The 24,714-nt window shown below is 41.4% G+C and overlaps 1 protein-coding gene across 1 annotated transcript in view; it reads right to left on the bottom strand.

Moving 5' to 3' along the window:
- Nucleotides 1-24,714, bottom strand: part of SORCS3 (sortilin related VPS10 domain containing receptor 3) — a 405,148-nt gene that overhangs the window by 69,806 nt on the left and 310,628 nt on the right. The window contains exons 10-14 of the mRNA XM_058544381.1: nucleotides 21,495-21,641; nucleotides 19,806-19,908; nucleotides 14,753-14,829; nucleotides 12,430-12,521; nucleotides 2,111-2,218 (exon numbers count right to left, since the gene is read on the bottom strand). Coding sequence (XP_058400364.1) covers nucleotides 2,111-2,218; nucleotides 12,430-12,521; nucleotides 14,753-14,829; nucleotides 19,806-19,908; nucleotides 21,495-21,641 — 527 coding nt within the window. The remainder of the gene's footprint in view (nucleotides 1-2,110; nucleotides 2,219-12,429; nucleotides 12,522-14,752; nucleotides 14,830-19,805; nucleotides 19,909-21,494; nucleotides 21,642-24,714) is intronic.

Here is a 24,714-nt window from a genome sequence, read left to right as displayed (position 1 = left end):
TTTGCTTATATTTTATAACAGAACTGCCCAGAGAAGCCCTATCATATCACAAGTTCCTAATGTAAAACACTCCTTGGGAGGATCGTAGTAGCTCCTCATAGGGTTTGACATCATGTCTTTCAATTTCCAACCACAGAGCTCCAGGATCCAACCCAGCACCTAACACATAGCAGATGCTCAAAAATGAGTGTTAAGTCTTTAAAAGATACAGTTCATCACCCTTGGAATTAGAGAGAAGATTTCACTGGCAACATGGAAAATTTAGACATAATTAAAGAAGATAACTTAAAATCACTCTTTGTTGCCCTTGTCCCAAATAATTTTAAAGATATTCTTGTGGAACCACCCAAATTTTCTATTATGAATCTTTTTTTAATAATGAGGACAATGAGAATCCTATAGATTCTTTCTGTAGACAAATCCTATAGACATAGGACCCCTTTGCAGTGCTTCTGATGAATTTCCTAAAAAGAGGGGAGGATTTGTAGAATTTTAACGTTTTAGAAAGAAGCAGAAGGAAAGATGCAGTTTTACAAATGACATCACGGAGATCCAGCATGTATAGTGTTGGACAGGTATTACGTAGCTACGGGATTGGAGAGAATCCTAACCGGGGTGTTCTGACACCCTAACCCTGGGATGGGACTTTTGTCCATTTGCTTTGTTTGTATTTTCCCTCACTTTGTGCACCATTTTTCATCATGGTTGGGTTCTTTCTGTCACTCTGAAAGCCCAGAGGATTGGCTGATCCACCCTGTGAATGTGAGGATGGAAGTGGAGGGGCCAGACATGGCAGAGTGGTCAAGCCTGGGGCCAGATTATGACATTGGATCAAAACAGCATAGCTGCAGTTATAAAGGAATTTTTTTTGGTGAGAAAGACTGGCCCTGAGCTAACACCTGTGCCAATTTCCTCTATTTTGTATGTGGGATGAGGCCATAGCACGGCTTGATGAGTGGTGTGTAGGTCCATGCCAGGGATCCAAACCCTCGAACCGCAGGCCACCAAAGCGGAGTGCACAAACTTAACCACCACGCCACTGGGCCGGCCCCTATAAAGGATTTTTTAACTGATCACCCTGGGAAATAGGTAAAGCATGGGAACTAGCCATTTGCCCTTGTATTTGCCTCCTCCTCAAAGCTCATCAGTCTCATACTGGGAAAAGACTGATTCAAACTCTAAAAGAAATTAATGAACACAAAGGTTAACAGAACAGTAGTGTCCCCTAGAGCAAGAAGATGACACCCTTCCCCCAAACCAGCCCAGAAACATTCCATAAGCCTTTCTGTGCCAACCCCACCAGACAGCAAATTCCCCTTAATCTCATCCGGCAGATTTCTTTCATTCTGTCCAGAGAAGAATTAAAGTGTAAGGTGTTCCAGTCACTCCAGAGAGGGGGACGTGGGGGTGGGATTGTCCAGTACAGGATTACTATAACAATCCCCCATATCATATCGCCTATATACACACGAGCACACAAACGCACACAAGTGACCAACTTTTAGGAATTAAAATTTGATACACTTTTAGAAAACAGTATCAAATTATTATTTTCTTTAACATTCAGAAAGCACTTTGGGGCTTGTTACAGCTTTAAGATCTTTATCCCCACCATCTCTTCTCATCGTAAAGCAGTGAAGAAAAATTTTTACAGCAAATTAGTCTGATGTGGAACAACAACTGTGTGTGTGTCGGGGGGCACAGACTCTAGGAGCCTCCCTTAAAATATTTCCTGTTTTCAGTATGTTGGCTGTTTTGCTCCTTTTGTCCCTGTCCCTAGCCCCTTAGTAGACTGTTACTGAAAGAGAAAAAACACATCTAAAGACTTAAGCTTTCTGTTTGCTTGGGTTTTCGATAAATGGAAATTTGTTACAATACTTTAAATTCCGTTAGAAACCTTTTCAATTAGAAGCCTACCTGCTTTAATCCTGTCAGTAGTCTTTTGAATTGACAGGTGCAAGCATAAACATTTCCATTTTCAGATGAGGAAACTTTGGCCCAGAGATTGAAATGCTCTGGTGTAAGTTTCCCTGGGAAAACTCTGTGGCCTCTGTGGAAGTAGAACTCAGGTCTCTGGGCTCCTTTGGACCACAGCAAAAGATGTACTCACGTCATGATTTGGGTCTCTACTCCCGCCTCCACCAGAGCCCCGTCGACAAAGAGAGGAACCGAAGTGAAACTGTACTTGTCCCAGGAGCGGCCCTCGTCAAAACTCACCCTGGGTTGGAAACAAGTACATGGAAGAGACAGCTGAAAATAAAACCACACTCTTTAGCAACCATTTTTCAGGTTATTAAATTCTCCTCCGTATCTCGCTTTCTGGCAGTCTGGATCATCAATAGACATTAATCTTCAACATCTCCCTGTATTATTATGAGATTTGATCAAAACTGCATTTCCTGGCCCAGGCTGAGACAGCACCAGAGCTGCAGAAATATTTCAACACATTAGAATTGAAAAAACAGCCCAAGCAGGAGGGCATAGTGGATGGAGCGTCACGTTTCAAGTACTCAGAATGGAACCCAAGGTTCAATTTACAGCACAATCAATTCAGCCCTTAGAGTTTCTGACACAGATAAATTGAGTAGTGTGGGGCACACCCTATGGGAGGAGGGGTGTGTGTCTTTCAGATCAAACCTTAAAAAAAGCAATTTCCTATTTGTTCAGAATGGATGTTAGGATCATTTTTTCTCCCCGATGCCACTTTAGGGGGCTTGTAGGGACAACTGTTGAGTTTCTGAGATGTTCTGGGCAACACTGTTCCATCTTTCATCCATTGGTAAGAGGAAGGTCTGGCCCTATGTGGACACAGCACCTAAAACTCTTTAAAGGGAATGATGCTAGTGGACTTGAGCAATTCTGAGTGCTTGTTTCCTTCCCTTTCTTGGTATTATCAAGCATCTGTCTGCCCCTTGCTTTAACCAGAGGACACAGCCCAACGACCACTTTGAAAGGTTTTTCCTGACACCTCTTCTTCCCCAAGGCAGCTTTATTTGCTTCATTCTCTGTGATCCTTCTTGGCCTCATTAATTCTTAATTCCTCTCTGATTCCACAACTCAGGACTCTCTGAGTTCAGCTGTAGAAACTCTATTTTCCTACAACACCCAGGCCCTCTCCTACACAGTGCTGAGTGATGACTTCTTAACTTATGTTGAATCGTCCAATTCAACATTATAATCTTAGAAGTTCAGGTGTCACGAATGTCTTATTCATTGAATGACCCCTTAACACCACCTACATATATTTATTACAATGCTTCTTACCTGATATTACATATATATTTTCAAAAAAATATGTCTGACTTTCGCACTGAACTGTGAGTTTTTTGAGGTCAAAGACCATACCATTCATTTTTGCATTCCTAGTACTTAGCAAAAAAATTGACACATAGTACTACACAACTGTTAAACAAACAAATGAATGAAAAAAAAAAAGAATGATTAAAGACACTCTTCTAACTCATCCAATCATTTTTTCAAGCATGATTTATACTGGCATCCATGAACTGGATACAGGAGTCTCTTTCCCCATTACTAGTCAACCTACTCAGTCCATCCTCTACATATTTGCTTCTTTGTCTCTCTCAAACTCTCTGCCTTGTACTCTTTCTATCTTATCCTCTCTTACCCAGTATATTGATTAAAAAGAAATAGAAAGTCAATCTCTTTATCCAGCTGGGAAAACTAATCTGTCAGACAACAATTTTTCTATTTATGGTATACCTAGGTCTATATTCACAAACAAAAAGCAGACAGTCAGCAATAAAAGTTTTTATAGGCTCGTAAATTATCAGTGTTCATTTTGACTTTTTAAAACAACTTTATTGAGATATCTTTGACATATAAAAATTGTATGTTTAAAGTATATAATTTGATGTTTTGATGGATGTATACATTGTGAAATGATCGTCACAATCAAGCTGGTTTCCTGGGGGTGTGGGAGTGAGGGCTGCAGGAGGGAGAAATGAGGAGATGTTGGTCAAAGGGTACAAAGTTTCAGTTACACAAGATGAATGAGTTCTGGAGATCTAATGTACAGCGTGATGATGATAGTTAACAATACTGTCTTGACTTTTAAGGACTTGGTCATTTCAGTCTTTTTTTTTTTTTAACAATCTGAAGGCTAAATAATCATCTAAGCTGACCCAGAGAAAGTTGGGCAGATCTAAACTGCTTTTCTTGGAAATAAGTTTCTCATTTCAAAAGTGAAAACAAAAGCATAATTGGAAATGGACTGTACCTTTCTTGCCATGTGCCCTCTTGGTTTCTAAAATAGTCATAGTTGTTTCAGAGTGTGCCATGACCACTAATCAGTTACCTGTCTGGGAACTCCAGGAGGTAAGGAAATATCTGTTTAGTTTCTTGTTTGTTTGTTTTGGTGACTTTGGATAAAGTGGTTACTCTCTTGATAGGAAGAAGCTAAAGTGAGTTGAAAGCCTCTATCCTTGTCTCATTCTCAGAATTTCTTTACTGATGAAGATCAATTACTAGTACTACAGAGCAAATTGCAGCGAGTGCCACCAGCATCCCAGGGAATGAGGAGCCTTCATAGCAGTGCCATTGATAGCAGGGAAGAAGACAGTCATCTTTACTTTATACAGTGAAGATAAGATACCACAGAGTAGACAAGGAGGGACCGTCACAGCCTTCTAACTCTGAGAAGGAACCTCCAAGGAAAAGCTAAGCCCAAGACGGAGACAGAAATTGTGGAAAATAAAAGCCCTGCTGTCTGAACTGAGTTCCTATAGAAGGAGAAAAAGCATGGGTTAGACCGAAGAATGGGATCAGCAGAAAAAATGAGAAATGCCAAAATCTGGGTGGGAAACCTAGCATATACAATAACCAAAGTCCTAGGATGACATAAGCACAAGCAATGGGACAGGTCTCCAGAGCCAGGATGAGGAATGAATCCTCTGATTCTCATTTATGGTCAATGTACCACTTGGAAGTCCAGGACTAGGACATTCAGGTGACTTTCTGAAATCAGTTATTTACAACACTTGAGTATCTCAGGCTGAAGTAATTTTTAAAATCAAACAAAACTCATAAAGAAACTCCAAAAAATATAACACTAGAACATTTAATCTTTTCGGTATCAGAAATTTGGATCTAGATGGCCTGCCAGTTGTGAGAGTTATTCTTTTTGATGACTGGGAGTTTTTAAATGTTCTGAGGTAACTATATTGAATGGAATCCCCACGGGATCCACCTTCTCCTTCTCAGCTCAATAGCTCATTAATGGCCAAGACAAAGGAATTGGGAATGCCTTATTAGGTCCACAGGTGAAACTGAAATTGGTAGGATTGTCAATACTCAAGGAGACAAGAGTAAAGTTACAACTGACCTGCAAACAGTGGCAAGACAGGACTATAAAATCAAAATAAAACAAAATTCATTTAACAAATATTTATTGATGCTATGCTGTGCCTGCCTGGTCTGGTAGCAGCCTCTATTCTAGGAATATAGCAGTGAACAAGAAAGGGAAGGCCCTGGCTTCAGTGGAACTTACATCCTAGTTTGAGGAGACAAACAATAGGCAGATAAATGGATACAAAACTATGAGTTACAAGTAAGTGTCATGAAGACAATTAAAACAGAGTAATATGACAGGGAGTGACTGAATAGCTACTTTGTATTGAAAATTTAAGAAAGTCCTCTCTGAGGAAGTGACATTTAAACTGAGATCTGAATGACAATAAGGAGCTAGCTATGCAAAGATGGCAGTGAGAGCCATTCCAGAGGGAAGATCTAAGGGGAAATGAAGTTGCTGTATGGGAAGAACAGAAAGATGGTCAGTGTTGTAGATTAGTGGGAAAGGAAATTACTAGAAGGAAATGGAGTCAAGAAAATGAGGCTGGAGCCAGACCATGAAGGACCTTGTTTCCAACTGAAATGGGAGAGATATGGTTCAATTTAAACTTTAAAAGACAACTTTTATTTCTCTGTAGTGAATAGATTGTTGGGGTCCAAAGGGGATGCAAGGATATGAACTGGGGGGAGATGTGGCAATTGTAAGAGACCAAGTAAGAGAAGGGCCTTGGACAAGGATTATAGTAGTGGGGACATAAAGAGAGGGAAGATTTAGGATATTTTTAGAGGTGAAGTCAACAGGATTTGGTGATGGAACATATACAGATTATTTGAGCAAAAGAAAGAAATCATGGACAACCTGGACTCTTGGGGTTAAGCAATTGAGATAGGGAAATGAGAAGAACAGGAGAAGCAAGGCTTTTTGCTTGTTTCCGTTTGATCCACATTAAGGTTCAGATTCTTTTAGAACTTCCACAGTTTGACACTGTCAAGGAGACCTTTGGATGGATGGATCCGGATTTCTGGGGAGTGATCAAAGCTGGGGATATAGACTTGGAAGTCACTTATAAGGTAGGACCAACTTAAAGCAGAATGCTTACGCAAAAAGAAAGAAAAAAGCCCCACAGCCGGAGAAAGGAAAAGAGTAACTAATGATAAGCTCAAGCTGAACAAACTGGGGTCATTGTCAATCACAAGGTAAATATTTTCTAGCAATGGCACTATTGTGAGAGGTAATCAAGCCACTGAGTCTAGTGTGTGTTCCTAGATAGATAACATGCATAATAAAAGAAATTATCCTTCTACCAGAGCCTAAACACCATGTTCAGTTTTAATCATTGTAGAAAAACTGACAACCAATGTGATTAAAAGTAAAAAACAGGTTGTTCTGGAAACAGGTTATATGAATTGAAGGTAGCTTAAGGAGGAGAAGAACAGAGCTGAATTAATTATCATCCCCTTTAATTATTTTTTAGTAAGAAAGCTTCCAAACAGTTAAACAAACAAAGACAACTCTGTTGAATACTGAAAAGGGGTAATATCTGTGATTTTAAATCAGAGAAAATGTAGTTAGATGCATGAAAATATCAGTTTAAAAATACAGATGGAATAGGGGAGAAAAGATTTCCATTCTTGTAACTCTTCTAAAGATAGTAGTCCAATATTTGTGTGCAAGAATGTAAGCTCTCAAGTGCTTTGTCTTGTTCATTGGTCTGTCCCAGCTCTTACACTAATGCTAGATAAATAGTATAGGCCCAATGAATATGTGAGGAATAAATGAACAGATGCATAAAATCTGTTGAGTTGCATATCCGATCACTTTCCAGAACTTAGAAAGGCTAGACACAGAAATCTCTTGAGGTCCTTTCTAGATGCATGATTTTAAAATCACATGCAATTCTGGAACAGACTTATTCTGCAGTGATCCGCGCAGCAGAACAGTGCCCAATGGACAGAAATTACAAGGAGATTCATTATTGCTCAGCATAAAAACAATCTTTCTAACAACTAAAGCTATTATACAAGATGGGAACTCTCTGTCTTGGGTATTTGCAAATCGTTCAGCTCTGCGGTATTCTGGGGAAGTGTGGTGACCCTCCGGGGTGTCATAGAGGTATCTGCTACACTAGGTGTGAAACCAGACTACATTTCCTCTAAGACTCTTCCTTACTCCATGCATGTATGACCTTATTATGTTGAGATGAGAGCCACTAAAAGAAACGAAATCTGCCGAGAACAACCAGAGTCCTCCCCAGAAGCCTCTAGCACAGAAATAGAGTTATAATGGTCATTGAGAATCAGTGTTCCTCCCTTTGGTGAAGTGCATTGCTCCATCCTATTTTACCCCAAATGCATGAGGTGGTGGCATTTTAGCCACCTGGAAGTTCTTCATAACAGCACGTGCACTTCTCTTCTCAGAGTCATGTACTGGTTGGAACTATTGTTTTCATGTGAATGTTTCTCTGAACAAAACGCTAGTGCTCACAACCATTTATAGAGGAACAAAGGAACAAAAAAGTCCAGGTGATGTTTCGCTTTCTATTTCCAAGAAGATCCCGTTGAAAGCAGACACTACTGACAGCTTGTCAGGGCTAAACAAACAGTGGGACCCCAGTCTACCTGCTGATTAGTAGCTCTGTCTATTGTGAGTTTTCATCAGAGCACTGCATTTCACGGGGCTCCACTGTTTATTTCACTCGAACGCTTCTGAGATACAAAAGTAACACTGGATGGAGGGCTAACCTGAAATAGCACTTAGGTTCTAATCTCTATGCATCCATTTGTACACGGTCACAAATAGGTGGGTTCATTTGCATGCTGTTTTGTCTTCATGCTTATCTAGCTACCTATCATTTCAATTTATAGGAAACACCACGCCTTGTTAGCCTAGCTAAAGTTTCCCCAGCTTTTCAATTATGACTCCTATTTTCTCTGACAGGCAATGCAGCTATTATTTAAATCTGAGAGCCACTATACCCTTGCATGAGAGTGGGTAGGCCAATGTCTTTTTCCTAGGCAAATATACATATATCTGTATACAAAATAATGCGAGTCTGAGATCTACAACAGAAAATAACAATGGACTGATTACTTAACCTTTCTTGCACTTAAAATGAGCTATTTGTTTACCTTGAAGGTTGTGACTTAGAAGCTATTGATGATGAAGAAACTGCATTTGAGTTTCACAAGCTTGCAATTCATAAGCAGGACACAAAATAAGTCAAGAATTTTGTAAGGAAACATTGATGATAATGACATGGTCAAGCCCTTACAAAACACTCACTTAGCCTTTGAAAGAGAAGCGCAAAGCAGAATTTCTGAATGAGTTATTTGTTGTTTTCTAACACACACACACAATAGCTGGTATTTAACTATTGCAGGGATTATTTCAGAGAATGGTATTCATAAATAGGCGAGTAAGCAGAAATCATGGTGGTGTCCAAGTTCAGGGAAACATTTGTAGCATTTAAAACTAAGGAGAGTGTCAATATCCTTTAAATAGAGAAAATGCTATTTCTAAAGTTTAGTTTGAAAAATCATGTTTAATTTGTAAGTTGGAGTAGGTGAAAAAATGGAGGGTAGTATTATCATTATTATTATAATAGAAAATTCAATGGGAATGCAGCTATTTTTTCTGAGACCTATAAATATTTTACCATCAAAAGAGATATTTCATGGAATAAGCGAAAACTCAAACTTTGTGTTGATGACTTTGACAGACATGATTTGATACCACTTACGTATCCCTGAGTGAATATTAAATAATTTTCCCAACTTGGACGGTTTTCCTCCAGAGATTCCCACACAAGTTCTCCTCTTGGAAGTGATCAGGTCTCTGGAGAGAAATCATTGCAGAACAGACTGAAGGGTGAGACATAAGGATGCTGAGATTTGCCAAAGCCCAAACTCGCTCTAGTCCCCCTGCTCCATACACTCCTTCCACACCAAATATAGTTTCCTCTTCTATCACCAAAAGGAAATAACAGCAACAACAACAACAACAAACTCCTCTTTTCCTTATAGCAAGAAAACTTCTGTGCAAAAGGCTTTAAAATTAACCGTTAAGTACTAGATTCCTATCGTAATGAAGGAGAAAGCAGGAGGTGACAGTCAAGTGAAGATGGGGTCGCCACCACCTTCTCTCAGGACTTGAGGGGAAGAAATCTTTCTGCAGGGCATTGATCAATTCTGTTATTGAGATTTAGATGGAGGTTCTTACAACATCATGATAGGGGCTAAGAAATGTTGCCTTTCTTGGTTAAGAAACAAATAAACAAACTTGTTTTAAGAGTCAAGCTGTTCTCTCTGAGAGTACAAGTCCCATTCAGCCCTCAATAGAGACAGCTCTTCCCTCCACACAGAGAGAGAGGTCTTGGCAGTAGAAGGAATTACCTACAGGCTCAACCTGAACCCCTTAAACTGGCCTTTAAGTTCTTCTGAGTCAGACCCACCCTTACCTACACACATTCGTGATTCCAACCGAATATAGTCTTCTGAACAGACCCTACATTTTCTGAATGCCTGGCTTTTGCCAGAGTTCTCTCTTCTCTTGGTTTGCTTCCCATCACTCCTCCTACCCCTGACATCCTTTTTTCCAGGATCAACCCTCATGCCACCTGCTGCAGGAAGAACCCCCTTACACACCAGGCAGGACTCCATTCTGCTTCAGGACGTGTATCCAGCAATATACACAGCCAGCATCCTTGAGCAGGCATTGCTTTGATTTCTGGTTATATGTGGATTGTTCAAACTCCTTATCTTGACTATGATCTCCCAGAGGGCAGGGGCCATGTGATAAGCCTCTGTGTACTCACTATAGTATCTGGAAAATTAGTAGTAAAAAAAGAAGCGCATCCATGACAGAGACCCAACTTGGTGTTGCCGGGTACTAACTGTGCAGCCTTGAGCAAGGTATTTAACATGTCTGCATTTCCATGCCATTAAAAATATGTGATAAAAAGAGTATCCACATACATAGGGTTGTTCCAAGAGTTAACTTAGATAATTCATGTAAAGGGCGTAGAACAGTGCCTGGAATGTAATAATCCCTCAGTAAATGCTGACTATCATTAATATTGAGAAATTCCAGTCTTCTGATACCACCCAAAAAGTATATAATCAGTAGTAAAAGGATGCTAAAGCCAGCCTTATGGGACTGGTGGTTAAGATTCGGCACTCTTACCACTCACAGCCTGGGTTTGTTTCCCGGTCAGGGAACCACACCACCTGTCTGTCACTTATCACACTGTGGTGGCTGCATAATACTGTGATGTTGAAACCTATGCCACCCATATTTCAAATACCAGCAGGGTCACCCACGGTGAACAGGTTTTAATGGAGTTTCCAGACTAGAGAGACTAGGAAGAAGGACCTGACAACCCACGTATAAAAAGAATGGCCAGGAAAACCCTATGAATAGCAGCAGAGCATTGTCTGACATAGTGCCTCAAGGTGAGACGATGATGCAAACAGATCGCGCAGGGTTCCGCTCTGCTATACACAGGGTCACTAGGAGTTGAAATCGACTCGAAGGCAATAACAACAGCAAAAAAAAGTATGATAAACAGTTACTTTGGGAACTTTTACAAGCTTATTCTTGAGTTAGGAGAGCACTTTTTTTTTTTACAAATGGCTTCACAAATCTTTTTAAAATTTATTCTCATAATCTTTCTCTAAGAAGATATAGTGGTAGGTAAAACCATTTTACTTTATGTGAGGTTCAGCTCTAAGAAACTGATAATATTTTACCAATTTTGACCTACAAAAAAAGCAGTTCCATATGGTTTAACTTAATAAATGGCCAAACTGAGAGAAACCTTCTTAAGTCCTTGCCAAGGTGGCTGAGGCTTGAATTTGGCACCTGGGGATCCTATACCTTTTCCTGACTACAATCTGATGCTTCTCAGTAAAACTCTTACTCTTAAGTGTTACTCTCCCAAAATCAAGGGACTGAGAGTTAAGCCAGGGTCCATCTTCCAGCCCAGGGCTAATCCCAACAACTGTACTCTAGATAGCATACCCTCTACCGCCAAATATTTACTCTTTCAAATATTCACCTTGCTAAATCTGAAGCCTGAAAGTCTTTCCCTTCAGGATATAAACACATATGATACTTATCCATCCCCTGCCCAAAACAAAAACAAACAACAGCAGTAGCAGCAGCATCAAAATGTATTTTCACTCAGCTCTTTGTCTTCACTGGTGGGTTTTGCATATACACACTCAACTTCATTCCATAATCTACTTTCTCAAGAAGAGTTATCTACACTGCCTCTACTCCATTGCTTATCATTCATTCATTCATAAATCTATTGCAATCTGCTATTCAGTACTACCTCTCTTTTGAATCTACTCTGACAAAGATCACCAACGACCTCCTATATTGCTTAATCCTAGATTATTTTTCACTCCATAATTGACTTGATCTGATTATAGAATTTGGTGCTATTGATTACCCCTTCCTTCAGCATCCATGAAAACATTTCTCCTATGTTTTTATCTTTTTGGCTATTTCTCCCTAGTCTGTTCCATAATTTCTTCTTCTGCTCTGCGTGCTGGTGTTCTACAGTGTTCCATAGGAGTCCCTGGTTTCTCCTTGTTGTAACCACTCTCCTGAGGCATTGAGCCCACTGCCATGGCTTTAACTACCACCTAATGGCTAAATGACTCTAAATCTAGAGTGTCTGCCTAGATCTCTCTCCTGACCTTCAGATGAATATGTCTGACACCTAATGGTTATCTCTTCTTGAATATTCATAGACATCTCAAAGTCTACTTATCTAGGACTGAACTTAGTATCTGCTACATGCACCTAAACTTCCTCTTGCAGCAATTTCCCATATTTTGGATTCTTAATATTGGCTGCCTGAACTTGCAGGTCCTTCCTGCTCTTTTCTGCCTTATCCTACCACCCAATATATTCATCATACTTAGCCATCTAAATTATCTGGCCTACTACTGCTACCTAGGAGTTAGATGATGTAATCTACAATAAATGGATGAATGGATGAATAAACAGATGAAGAAATGGGTAAATGGGTACAAAACCATGCAGAATAACTTGTCCCAATCCTTTTCACTAAACAGTTGCTCATTAATAGGGTAGGGAGCTGTCCTTACCACAAATGCCTGACTGGCAGAGGTGTGTGTTTCATGGCCACGAGGGCGCCACCCCAGTCTAGGAACCAGACATTGTACTCTTCATCAAAGATCTGGAACAACAACAACAACAACAATCATAGCAACAACTTACATTTGTATAGTGCTTGACAGTTTACAAAGTCTTTCACATACGTTGTTTCATCTAGATTCTGAGACTTCCAACACCGCTATCAGCTGGTTTGGCATGTACTATCATCCCCATTTAACAGATGAGAAAATGGGCTTGAAGAGAACACATAACTCACCCTAGACCACTCAAATGGCATTTCTAGGGCTCTTTCCACTAGTACTGTGAACCAGTGTGTTGTAAGAAAGTGAGGCAACAAGTTGCATGCTCAACTAGATAACCCAAAGGAAAATAGGGCTTTAAAAAAGCTTCTCCATCTTTTCATCTGAACGAGTCTGTGCGCAGCTCTCTCTTCTTCCTCAGATAAGGATGTTTGCTAATTTATAAATGGTCTGTGCCTTATACCATTATTTATAAATTATCTGGAAACTTAAAAGACCATTTCTCTAGATGTTATAGTATACATGGTGACTGAGTTCTTAGACTTAGCCACCACCTCCTAGGTTCCCCTACAAGTTGGATGGAGATCTAAGTTTGGTGCTTGGGGATCCTCACTCTAAATGTTCATTGTAACACAGTGCCTCTAGGGACCTACAGTCATTCATTCTTTGATTCATCCATTTATCCATTACCTACTCATCCATCCACTCACTCATTCCCTCATTCAGTGATCTATGCATACAGAATATATAGGGAGCGTTCAGAAGACAATATTTGGTTGGAATCAAGAATATGAGTAAGTAAGGGTGGGCCAGACTCAAAAGAACTTAAAGGTCAGTTTAAGGGGTTCAGATTGAGTCTATAGGTAATTCTTTCTACTGCTAAGACCTATCTCTCTCTGTGGAGGGAAGAGCTGTCTCTATTGAGGACTGAGTAGGACTTTTACAATCAGAGAGGACAGCTTGACTCTTAAAACAAGTTTGTTTGTTTGTTTATTTGTTACTGTCTGTTCCTCATCCACCTGATTATGGCCTTGTGAGTAGGAACCTTAACTTATTCTTTGTTGTATGCTTTGTAGAACTTAAAATGGTTGCATCTAGTAGGTCCTTATTAAGTTTCTTTTGATAGTGATAGTGGTGACAGTGGTGGTGATGGGGGTGGTGATGATGATGTTGGTGATGGTGATGGTAATCTTCACTAAGAGACCCAAACAAGAACTTATCCAACCAGATTTCAGAGAGTGACTTCACCTTAATCATCAAGATATTCAGTGCTCTTCGCTTTTCTTCCCCAGGTAGAAATCTCCCCATCTTTAAGACTTAGCAAAATCTCAGCTCTTCTTGTGAAGTCTTTCCCAATTTCCCCAAGTAGAACAACTCCTCCCTCTTCTCTGCATGCTAATAATAATGCCACTAAAATAACACAATCACCTGATACTATAGTTAGTTATTTATGAGCCCATTTCCTCTACTTAATTTTCAGCTCCTTGAGGAAAGGGACTCCAAAGTATTCGGCTGCCTCCTCAGATTTGTACATGACCCCTAGTTGACACTGTATAAATTTGTGTTGTCCAATATAGTAGCCACATGAGATTATTTAAATTTAAATTGATTAAAATAAATATAATAAATAATTCAGTTCCTCTGTCACACTAGCCACATTTCAAATGCTCAATAACCACATGGGACAGCACAGATACAGAACATTTCCACCACTGCTGAAAGTTCTATTAGACAGTGTTGCTACAAATGTTTGTAAAATTGAATTAGTTTTTCATGTAGTCATGTATCTATTAAGCTGTTTTCTACTTACTTAAGGCTGGACCTACAGAATACTTAAACAACTACAGACTCCCATGGCTTTGCCAGTTTTAGTATACTACCCCCTTCATCTTGTAGATAAAGAAACAGACCCAGAAAGGTGAAGAGACCTGCTTGCCAAGATCCCAAGGCATATTAATGATAGAAACCATTTTATTAGTTGTATCCCCAGTAACCAGCACAGCCCAGCATCCGGTGGCTGTTCCATACATATTGCTGAATGAAAGAATGAACAAATTGGGGAAATTCCAATTCTTCCTATTCCTTGTCCAACACTCTTCTCACTTTACCCCACTGTCCATCTAATCCGCCAGCCAAAGTGACCAAACTGAATAACTGCTTCAATTTTTTTGCAATCACAAAGTCAGAATGAGCCTGAGAATCTACAGGAAGAAGAGATGTTGGCAGAACTTGCCGTAAATGCCTCTCCCCTGTGCCCAAATCTCCCAGTTACCTGTCTCCATGTGTTGCCCCCATCGGAAGAGATGAACACACCGATATCAGTATATGAGAGCTCCGGGCCAATGTTGCCTGAAACATAAGCAGAGCATTTGAAATTGTCAGGCAGTTTACAGATTATGTATGCTTGGGTTTAGGGGCGAGGGTAGGAGTGAGTAAAGGTTTTCCAAGTGATGTTTAGAGTTGATTTGGGTAGTCTCTTTCTTGGTGTCATATCAAAAACCCAGCAGGTAGAAAAATTCAATATGGGGAAAAAAGTAAATAATATGAAAGGAATGTGTCTTTAAATGTAGGACTCAAAGACCAAATATTGATTAGCTTGGATCTGTTGATCTATGCATTCTGTATACCGATAATCTCTTAAAATTGACCTTGACAAGTGTTCCCTGAAGGTGGCAAAGAATGGAAGAGCAGACATGCATGGAGAAGGGGCCTAGGGACACCTTCCTCTTCATGTATAATTTTAGACTAAGAAAAACTGGTGTGTGTGAGTGCGTGCGTGTGCATACATGTGTGTGTTTGTTTCTGATTTAAATTTGTCAACATATCTCTTGAGTGACAGGCAGTTGAGTGACCCAACAGTATAGATTATGAAACCTAAATTATAGAGTATCCAGAAAGATGACTACAATCAGCAGACCATGGCAATTACGCATGGCAGGGAAAGAAGTCCCCTGGTTGACGCCTAGACTGACCACACTTACTGCCTCCATCTCGTCACACCCTCTTTTTTTCTCCCTCCTTCTTTTTCTTCCCCTTGCACTTCATCACCTTCTGGCTATGTTTATCAAAAAAGAACGTGGTCAAGATCTTCTAGTTGATCCATATTGCCCAAGTTTCTCCAGTGCATATCCCACTCCCCTCAGAGCCCAGAACAGTGCTCCAAACTTAGTAGTTAGTTGCTCAATAAATAATTGCAGAATGAAAGAATGAGTAAACAAATGATTGAATCACGTTCCAATGTTTATGTGCATTTGGGGAGGTATTGAGAACTCAGAACGTACCCTAAACATGTAAGAATTTATCATTTTGGCTGATATTTTTTCTTTAAAAATAGCAGGAAGAGAATGTTAGCTCCCACACATCTGTAGCCTAAATAAGAGCACAATAAAAATGCAATAATGAAAATGTTAATTGAGCTCCTGACATTTAATGCTTCAAAATGAGAAATTAAAGCCAGGCTACAGCTTGTCAAGCTCCCATCAGCATCAGGGAGCACACAGCTAGCCAACTTGTTTTGACACTCAGGCTTCCAAAAATAACCCCAGGGCTCGGGGCTCAGGCAGTAGGTACAAGTGGAGTGGGGAGAGGCAAAGTGAGCAGGTCTGAGGAGATCTGCCTGGAATATGGAATTCAACTCTCCAGATACAGGTTTTGGAAGACACAGATGAAGAAAGAAAAGAAGGATGGGACAGAAAATGTTAACTTGAGTCATTTGGTGATGGCTGCCTGGAGCATTATGCTAGGAAGGATTCTGAAGCCATATTTATATGGTTTCAATAGGATAGAGTGTGATGATGAATTAGTAATGTCTACCAAGGTGGTAGAGAGAGATGGAGGCAGAAGCATAGTCGCCCGAGAGCTAGAATCTGCCATCGCTGTCATGGCTTCTTAGGATCTGTCTGATCACTTCTTACCCTCTCTAGGAGCTGGTTCTGCCAATATCCTCAGCCTCTCTTTCATAGGTCAACCAGACTGATTCTGGAGACTCTGTGGTGGTGAGAATCCAAAGCTCACAGTAAAGTCTGTTTTTGGAAATACCTTTTGTCAGTTGAAAGGAGCCCTGAAGGAAATGCTACTGATCACAGGGACCAGAAAGTCGGGTCCCAGATGAAGGGACAGAAAAGATGTATCCAGGATGATTCCATCTTTGAACATATTCAGTTTCTAAGTGGTCCTGAGGGAAATCTCTGATAGGAAGAGTTTGGGGTGTGGTGTCAGAGAAGGAAGATTTGAATAACGCACCTCACTGGCTGAAGTGGAACTGGAGAGGCTTACCACAGTGGCTGCTGGCCAGGTTGGAAGAAAACGTAGCAGTTCCCCACTTAAGTGGTGAGATAGGAGAGAGGAAGGAGAAGAGAGATGGAGAAGAACAAGGAGCTTCTCTCACCAACAGCTTAGCTGGTAAATCAGGGAGGTTTTGCTGCCCTTTTTGACAGCTTTAAACAACTTTCTTTTACCTCCATTTCCTCCCAGGGCTACTCTTCTCTGATGCTTAGTTAAACACTTTTGCAAAAAAAAGAGAATTTTGGAGTCCTCTGGAGTTAGAGATGCTTCTCTCACCACCACTGATGCCCACTCAGAGTGACTAAGGGCTCAGCGAGGGAAAGCAGACAGTGCACAGTCCACTGCAGGGAGGGAAAGTGCCTCCATGGAGGGGACAACACAAGGATATGAACATTCAGAGTTCACAGGAAGCATGGCGAGGAGACTGGGGTAGCTGTGGAGCCGGCATGTGAAGGCGCTTGGGGCTAGGTCTGGCTGAATGGTTACTGGATGACGAGATTTGGAGCCAGAGGGAGTACAGGTATGACACATCTTCCATCTTGCCCTCTGTGTCTTCATCTATAAGTTGAAGTGAAGAGCAATCGCCCTTTTTACATCATAGCATTGTTTTGCAATCAAGGCAAGGAAAGTGCTTTGCATGCTGGAAGGCACTGTGAAGATGTGAGGTCTTGACTACTACCTTGAAACCACAGTGGTAACAATACTCAGAACCCCAGTGTTTCGGCTTGATAACCTTTCTAGACTGGAATTCCATCTGTCTTCTGAGATGTCCTCAATAGGAGTTAGAGCTGAATCCCAGGATATAAATTCATCCACACAGCTTCCCTGAGACATCTCAATGTGAGATGCGAAGAGGCAGTGAGCAGTGGGAGTGGAGGGGAGAGACCCCAGGGTCAATGACACCTGAAGGCAGGGGAAATGCATGGATGTGGGAAAGAGCCCTGGAGAGAGGCTCCATGCAGACCACTGAAGGCATCCTTGGCTAACTTCATAATTATTTTCCTGATAGCAAAGCACCTCCCAGGTAGAGCTGGCAGCAGGGAAAGGGGAAGCTGGGAACGAGGAGGCATGTGTAAGTGACCTAGCTCTGGCTTTTCGTCAGGAACTCCTCAACTCTGTTATATCCCTCCTGATGTCACAGGGTCCATTGAAAAGTTACAGGAGTTACAAAGGGGAGAGAAAAAGGAATTAGTCAATTCTGATATATATGGACCAAAAAAATTCAGAAACACATCTCTAATGTCTGCCTGTTTGTTCATGTACAAAGGCTTAACGTTAGACTAATTTAGAGGCATATGCTTGTCACAGCTAACAAAAACTACCACTAATCCCACCTTCCTACGCTCTGAGCACTTTGCTGGGTCTTGAAGACACACTCTTCTATCTCTAATTCTTGCAACACTCTCACGAGGTAGAAAAAACCCTGTTTTACAGATGAAGAAAATAAAGCTCAGAGGTTAAAGTACTAAGCCAAATTCATAAGGCTAGTAAGTGTCAGAGCTCAGCTTGGAAAGCAGGACAACAGGGTTCCTGAGTGTATTCATTCATTCACTGTATGCATAGTGTATGCACATTATTTATGGATTCTATTGAAGGAGATGAGAAAATCATAATCTTATCACGCAAGAAGAGCAGTTTTAAATTTCTATAATATTAATGATGATAGTAGGTAATATGTGTTGAGCATTCAATATATCCTAGGCATTGTTCTGAGCACTTTAAATCCATTGCTTCATTTAGTCTTTCAATTCTATTATGTCAGTACTGTTAATCCCACTTTGCCAGTGAAAACACTGAAGGTCAGAGTGGTTATGCCATGTAGAACAATGTCTGGCTACATAGTTAGCATTTAAATAATATTAACTTTTATTATTGATTACTGTTTCTCAGTGTTGCATCTACTCCCGTCCAGGGCCTCCTGTACATCTTGAGGAGAGGCAGAGAGTGTAGCAGTCCCAGAGTTGGGAGGTCCAACCCACATGGATTACAGTATGGGAATCACTCCCTAAACCAGGAGAACAGCAACAGAGCCTGCCCTCATCTCTCACTGCCCTGGGATCCCTGAAGCCAGTGGTGTTAAATATAGTGGATCCAATCCCTGTGGGGTTGAGAGGAGTTGACCGAAATGCCAAAAGGCTACTATGCTAGCTGTCAATCTGATTAGAGTTGGTCACTGGTAGCATTTGCAAGTTCAAGCAGTTGGAGGCTTGGAGAAAGAATTCATGTCTAGGAGAGCAGTAACTTCAGCAGCCAGAGCTTTGGGTTGATGAGAGAAAACAGAATGTACCATTTCAGAAAGTCACTGTGAATTTATCTGCTTTCATTAGAAAAATGCTGCCTAACACTAGAGCTCTAATTTCTAAGATTAGAAGCCTGCCTTGTTTTATGCCACCAACGTATCCCTGAAAAGGTGTATGTAAATCAAATGCATGCTAATCAGAGCACATCCCCCCAGAGACCTTCATTTTCATTTCAGAGTTGCTTTATCTTCACTTCTGATTGATGTTCAGTGGACAGTGGTTCCAACAATGCAACCTTAAGTTTTCCTGCCCTTTCCCCCAGGCTCTCAGCCAAGTGGTTAATCATGTGTAAACAAACCTTTACATGCACCAGAGACCTCCTGATTAAAAACAGCTCTGGGGTGAAACCCTTTGCAAGCAATCCTCTGTGTAAAGAGAAAACTACCCCACCTTATATTTGATGAGCTGGGAAGTTCATATATCATGTTTTCTTAAAGTGAGACTTCCCTATTACAAACACTCTTTCTGATCAGTCAGTTTATTTTGAGAGGAACTATGATTTCTTGCTAAGAACAGGGAACTACTCTGTGACTGTGCAGGATGACACATTCATCTAGAGGTTACAAGTGTCTGGAGCTCTCTTCCTAGCTTATTAGATTGGTCTTGGAGTTCTACTAACCTTGCCTGTTTTCTGGGAGAGCATCCATAGCTTTCCTCTGATACTCAAATGACTCCAAAGAGGTTATAAATGTATTCCAGAAGCCCTCAGTGAGGAAGGAGCCCAGGGAATGTCTTCCTTACCTGTAGCCACCACAAGTCCTGGGGCCGTCCCTTTGCTAGAGATTCTTCCTGAGGAATACGGATTTTCAGAGATCTGCAAGTGCAGGTGTAAGGAGCAGAAGGGCTAAAACGAACAAGAAAAAGATAGCTTCATTCCAGGAAACTCCTGACATACACCCCTGCCCCACAGAGATGGGGCTTCCAGATGTTCATCTTCCAGAAACAGCAAGGTATTGAATGTGAGCCACAGATTTAGTTTTGGCAGGAGTTATCTCCACCTGAGATTGCCAGTATGTTCCTATCAGAAGCTTCCCTGAGCACCATTCATAGGCCCATTCCTGTGCTTGCTCCCATCAAACTGTATGCCTTCCCCCCTCTTCCTCACCCCGACCCCATTCATCATGGTCCAGTTTGTGGTTGGCCATGTGAAACCTCCCTGACCATTCCTTCCCACAAGATGATACTGACCTTCTCCCATATCTGATCCTGACCATCCCACTCTGCTTCTTGGAGCTCTAAGGGGCCACTGGGATGGGTGAAAGGGGAAGCTAAGAGAAACAGTCTCCAGGGCCTCTACCCTCTTCTTCAACCAGATTGTCTCCATTTCTGTTTTATGTGTTTGGTTCCTATTGATAATTTTACTTAAAATGTTTGAAGCCATTATCTAAAACTCATCTAAATTTCTGTTCTTTATTCATTTACTTATTTATCCTCATTGAGACATTCTTAAAAGTGGTTGGGTATTTGTAGAAATGTATCCTATATAATAAATAAAAATAAGATGATGAAATTTGGAAAAAGAAAATCAGGTTAGGAAAATAAGATGAAGCCACGGGTAGGGTTTGGGGAAAGAAATGCATTCCTAGAGGGAGGCAGCCATTTATCTCTGACCTTCCTAACACCCCAAGCAAAAAACACGAAGTTGGACTGAAAACTACAAAAGGGGAAAGGCCCTGTCTGCCCTATTTACCGCTATATCTCCAGTTTTTAACATAATGTCTAAAATATGATAAGCAGCTAATAAATCTTTTTGAATAAGTGGCAAAAGGCAACTTTTTAGCTAAGGAGAAACATAACCATCTCTGGGACCTTAGAAGAGTTTGTTGGGTAGGTCTTCATTAAGAGGGCACTGAGGGTTGTGATTTCACTGTTAATTATCTGTCTTCCCTCCCCACCTAGAGCTGCAGCACCTGAGGGCAGAGATAATGTCTTATACATCTTGTCCTCATAGTGCCTACCCAATATTCCACACAGCAGGAGCCCTGGGAATGCTGATAGATTAACTACTGTCCCATGTGGATGTACTAGCCTGAACTTCCCTGAGCTTCCAAGGCAACTTTTGCTTACCTTGACATCTATCAAGCACTTACCAGACTGGATCATATCAGCATCAGTTAACGGATGTGTTACCCCTACTGAGTTCTGTCTGAGATCCTTGAACACAAGCTCTTTCTCTTATATGTTTCTTTATCTTACTAGGAGTTGGAGCACATAACACTTTCTCAGTAAAAGCCTGTGGAATTCAATTGAACTTTCCATCCAAGTGATATGGCAGTCTGAGTCCACAGGCCAATGCCCTGGGAATTGTAGGAAATCCCTGCCGAGCACCAGCCAAGTTCCTAAGACCCCTCGATGGAAGAAAGCCCCTGTCGCAGCATCCCCAGGTAACCAGCCTGCCCTGTGGACCTCACATGAGTCTGGGTGACTGACCAGCAGGCAGTGTATGGGGCTTCCTCTCAGGTCCACGTCTGGAGCTTGCAGCAGGCGCCAATCCCTGCCCTTGTTGTAAGTGATGTATGTCTTCACCTGGTCATCCACCTTCTTGTTTGCCAGGAATATCCCTTTGATACCTGCTACCTAGGAAAAAGGGCGAGAGATGGAGAACCACATAGGGCCAAAATGCCTACAATCTTGGAGAAGCCCCAGCATTTTCCACAGGATGTTCGGGGTACAAAAGAGGAGAAGAGGAGGAACATGGTGAGAAATGCTGTATGCCATGTGGTCTCTGAGAGAAGTTTAAATTCATCTCTGCACCCTCCATCTTGCAACCCAGATGTCCCTTTCCCTCTTATCCATCTGCATTTTCCCACTTTACATGCCTCTACACTTTGTCCCATAGAACCTTATCCCTAATTAACTATTAACATTCCCTCTGAGGCGGGAGTAGTTGATAACAAGTGAAGGAGTCATCCTTTCTAGAGAACATGGGCTTTTGCTCGGGAGGTGCTTATAGACAGGTTTTCAAGGCATCAAGGTACAATTCTTAATGGTGGAAGTCCAGGTGTCCCAATTAGTAGTGAGGTAAATATTTTTGGGCAGATGACCCAGTTTGGCAATCTGGTATCTCTCTCTGGCTGTGTCAATAGCACACTGTGTGACTTTGGATAACTCCCATAGCAACTTTGGGTCTCAGTCAACGGTCACTGAAACAGGTAGAATAAAACCTGCCGTTCCGTTTTTGCCCCAGTTGGCCGGCAATGGATACATGGGATATGCACAGCATTTCTGCCAGAGTTCCTGATGTACTGGGATTTGCATACTCCTGATATGTTGCAGGGAGAAGAGCATTACCACGAAACAAGTAGCTAGAGGATTAAAAGACATTGATGATCCAGAAGGTTCTGGAGTAAGTACAGATTTGACTCAAACTTTTATTCCCTCTATGTTTACATTCTGGGCAATAAGAACAGATATTGAGAATGACAACACCCTATGTCAAAGAAAACTTCCCTTAACTTCCCGTACAATCCCAGCATGTTCCAAAAGAAAGGTAATTCAAATAGTTTAAATATATATAAACAAGAGGTTGAATTGCAGGTTTTCTGGATAATGGATATCTCAAAATTTTAATTGTATTTATCCCTCATTCTTTGAGGATCATGGTTAACTGAGGTTTATTGCAGTTCTGAAAGAATACCAGTGGGAAAGAATTTCACAGAAGTGATCTTTTTTATTTTTTTAATGACATAATTTAGTTGATGAAATAAGAAGTTTTTTTTCAGTAACCTGACTGGCCTTGAAAGAGAATGCTAACCCAAATAAAAACAAACAAACAAACAAATGGGTAGAGAACGTCAGAAGAACAGAATTATCTGAGAAGGACACCACCAGGGGAATTTGACAAAGGTCCAACAATGGAATTGATTAGATTCCTCACTTGAACAGAGGGTGGGTAAGGAGAGAAGCCAAGGCAGGGGAGGGGCAGTGGTGTCAGAGTTATGCCCTTCCCCAGACATTCCCTCCCTGCTCTAGCTGCTTAAAGTCAGTGCCATTTTAGGAAGGCTGGCATCTTATATGCTCATCTAGGGGCTATGAGGCCTTCAGATCCCCTCAGTCTTTAAAACCAACTGCAAAGATGTTTCTCTTAAACCTGATGGTCAATTATTCCTCACAGAGAAGGGAATCTGTTTCTTTAGAACCTTCTGCCTGATGGAGGCCTTTTGGTATCCTCTGGCACAGAGCTGGTGCCTTTTCTGCTGGACCATGGAATAATGGTTCCAGAGAACTCTCTCCCCTAAGCCAGCTGGCTCCCCTGCTATGTGTACCCACTCGCTATTCACTTCCTGAAAGAAAATACACAGGTCAGACTCAGACTCCTGAATCTGCTCCTGTGGGGCTCCTGTCACCCCCATTCCCTGCCTCCTAGTTTGATGCATTACAGCGTGAATTGCTAGCCATTCAGCCTCCTCTTGTGTTCTTCTGGATGAGCATGTTCAGTAAATGGAACGGTCATTACCATATTTTCCCACTGAGAGCTTCACCACTTGGATAGGCATTTTCTGTGTGCCTCACATATTCTGAGAGCAAAATCAGGAGAATGGGGACTGAAAAGGTATAGGAAGGAGAGATTTTCAGGGAACCCATCTACATCTCTGAAGGCGTTTCTCCTACAGTTGCACATAATGCCACAGCAATCTCCCTCCTGTCTGATAGAACCAGAACACTCCCCATTTGTATTTGGATTGTTCAAAGCCCTTACATTATTACTGATTTGCTTCTTGGCTCCATATCTTGTATAAAAGGACTATAAGTTTGGAGGGCACTTTGCTTTTGTGTCCCCTAGGCCAAGAGCTTTCAAACTTTTTGACGGCAACCCAAGTATGAAATATATTTATACTGCAGCCTAGTAGACCTATATCCATATATGCACGTATGTGTACACATGTAGGTACATATATATCTCTGACACAAAAGTGTCATGAAACTCTGTTTACCCTCACTACATACAATGTAAAGGAATTGGAAAATGAGACACATATTTTAACTTCTCCATCCAAGGAGGTACACTGCATCTGATGAACTTTAAATATGTTTCCTCCCATTGTTGTTTGAAATCAGAAGCGTGGCTGCTGTTGTTGGCCCCAGCAGTTCATGGAGAAGGATACCAACTTGTGATGGCACCCATAGAATAGTGCAGTACAAGGTGTCAGGCCCACATGGCCCACCTTCCCTCAGGGAATCAATTTGAACTGCAAAGGGAAACTGACAGTGGCCCTTTGGCAGAGCACTGAGTCCAGCTGGCATGGTCATCTGTCGCTCACCTCCCTGAGCCCTCAGGACAAGGAAGCCAGGGCTCTGCTGAGAAAAGCAATTACCATGGTCTGCCTTGGGCTGTCCCTAGAGTCGGACCTGTGGTGAGGGGCCGATGAAGGCCATTTGGGAAAAATGTCCCTGTGGAGTCTATAAGCAGCTGTCCATCTGGTCAAAGAAGGTTCATCTGAGGTCATGATAAAGCAGATGGTAGAGGGCAAACACTAGAAGGAAGCAAGGAAACATCAATAAGACGAGCAGAGACAAGAACTCTAAGGATGGCTCAGAGAGTTCCATTTTATCCTTCCAAGTATAGTGAGGTCAACCTAATTAGTCATTAGGAATTTCAAATTAAATCCACATTGAGGTACCGCTAGGCCCCTATCAGAATGGCTACACA

Source organism: Diceros bicornis, chromosome 6 (assembly GCF_020826845.1).
Source record: "Diceros bicornis minor isolate mBicDic1 chromosome 6, mDicBic1.mat.cur, whole genome shotgun sequence".
NCBI classification, from domain to species: Eukaryota; Metazoa; Chordata; class Mammalia; order Perissodactyla; family Rhinocerotidae; genus Diceros; species Diceros bicornis.
Note: the sequence above shows the minus strand (reverse complement) of the source record. Positions and strands in the feature narration are given on the sequence as shown.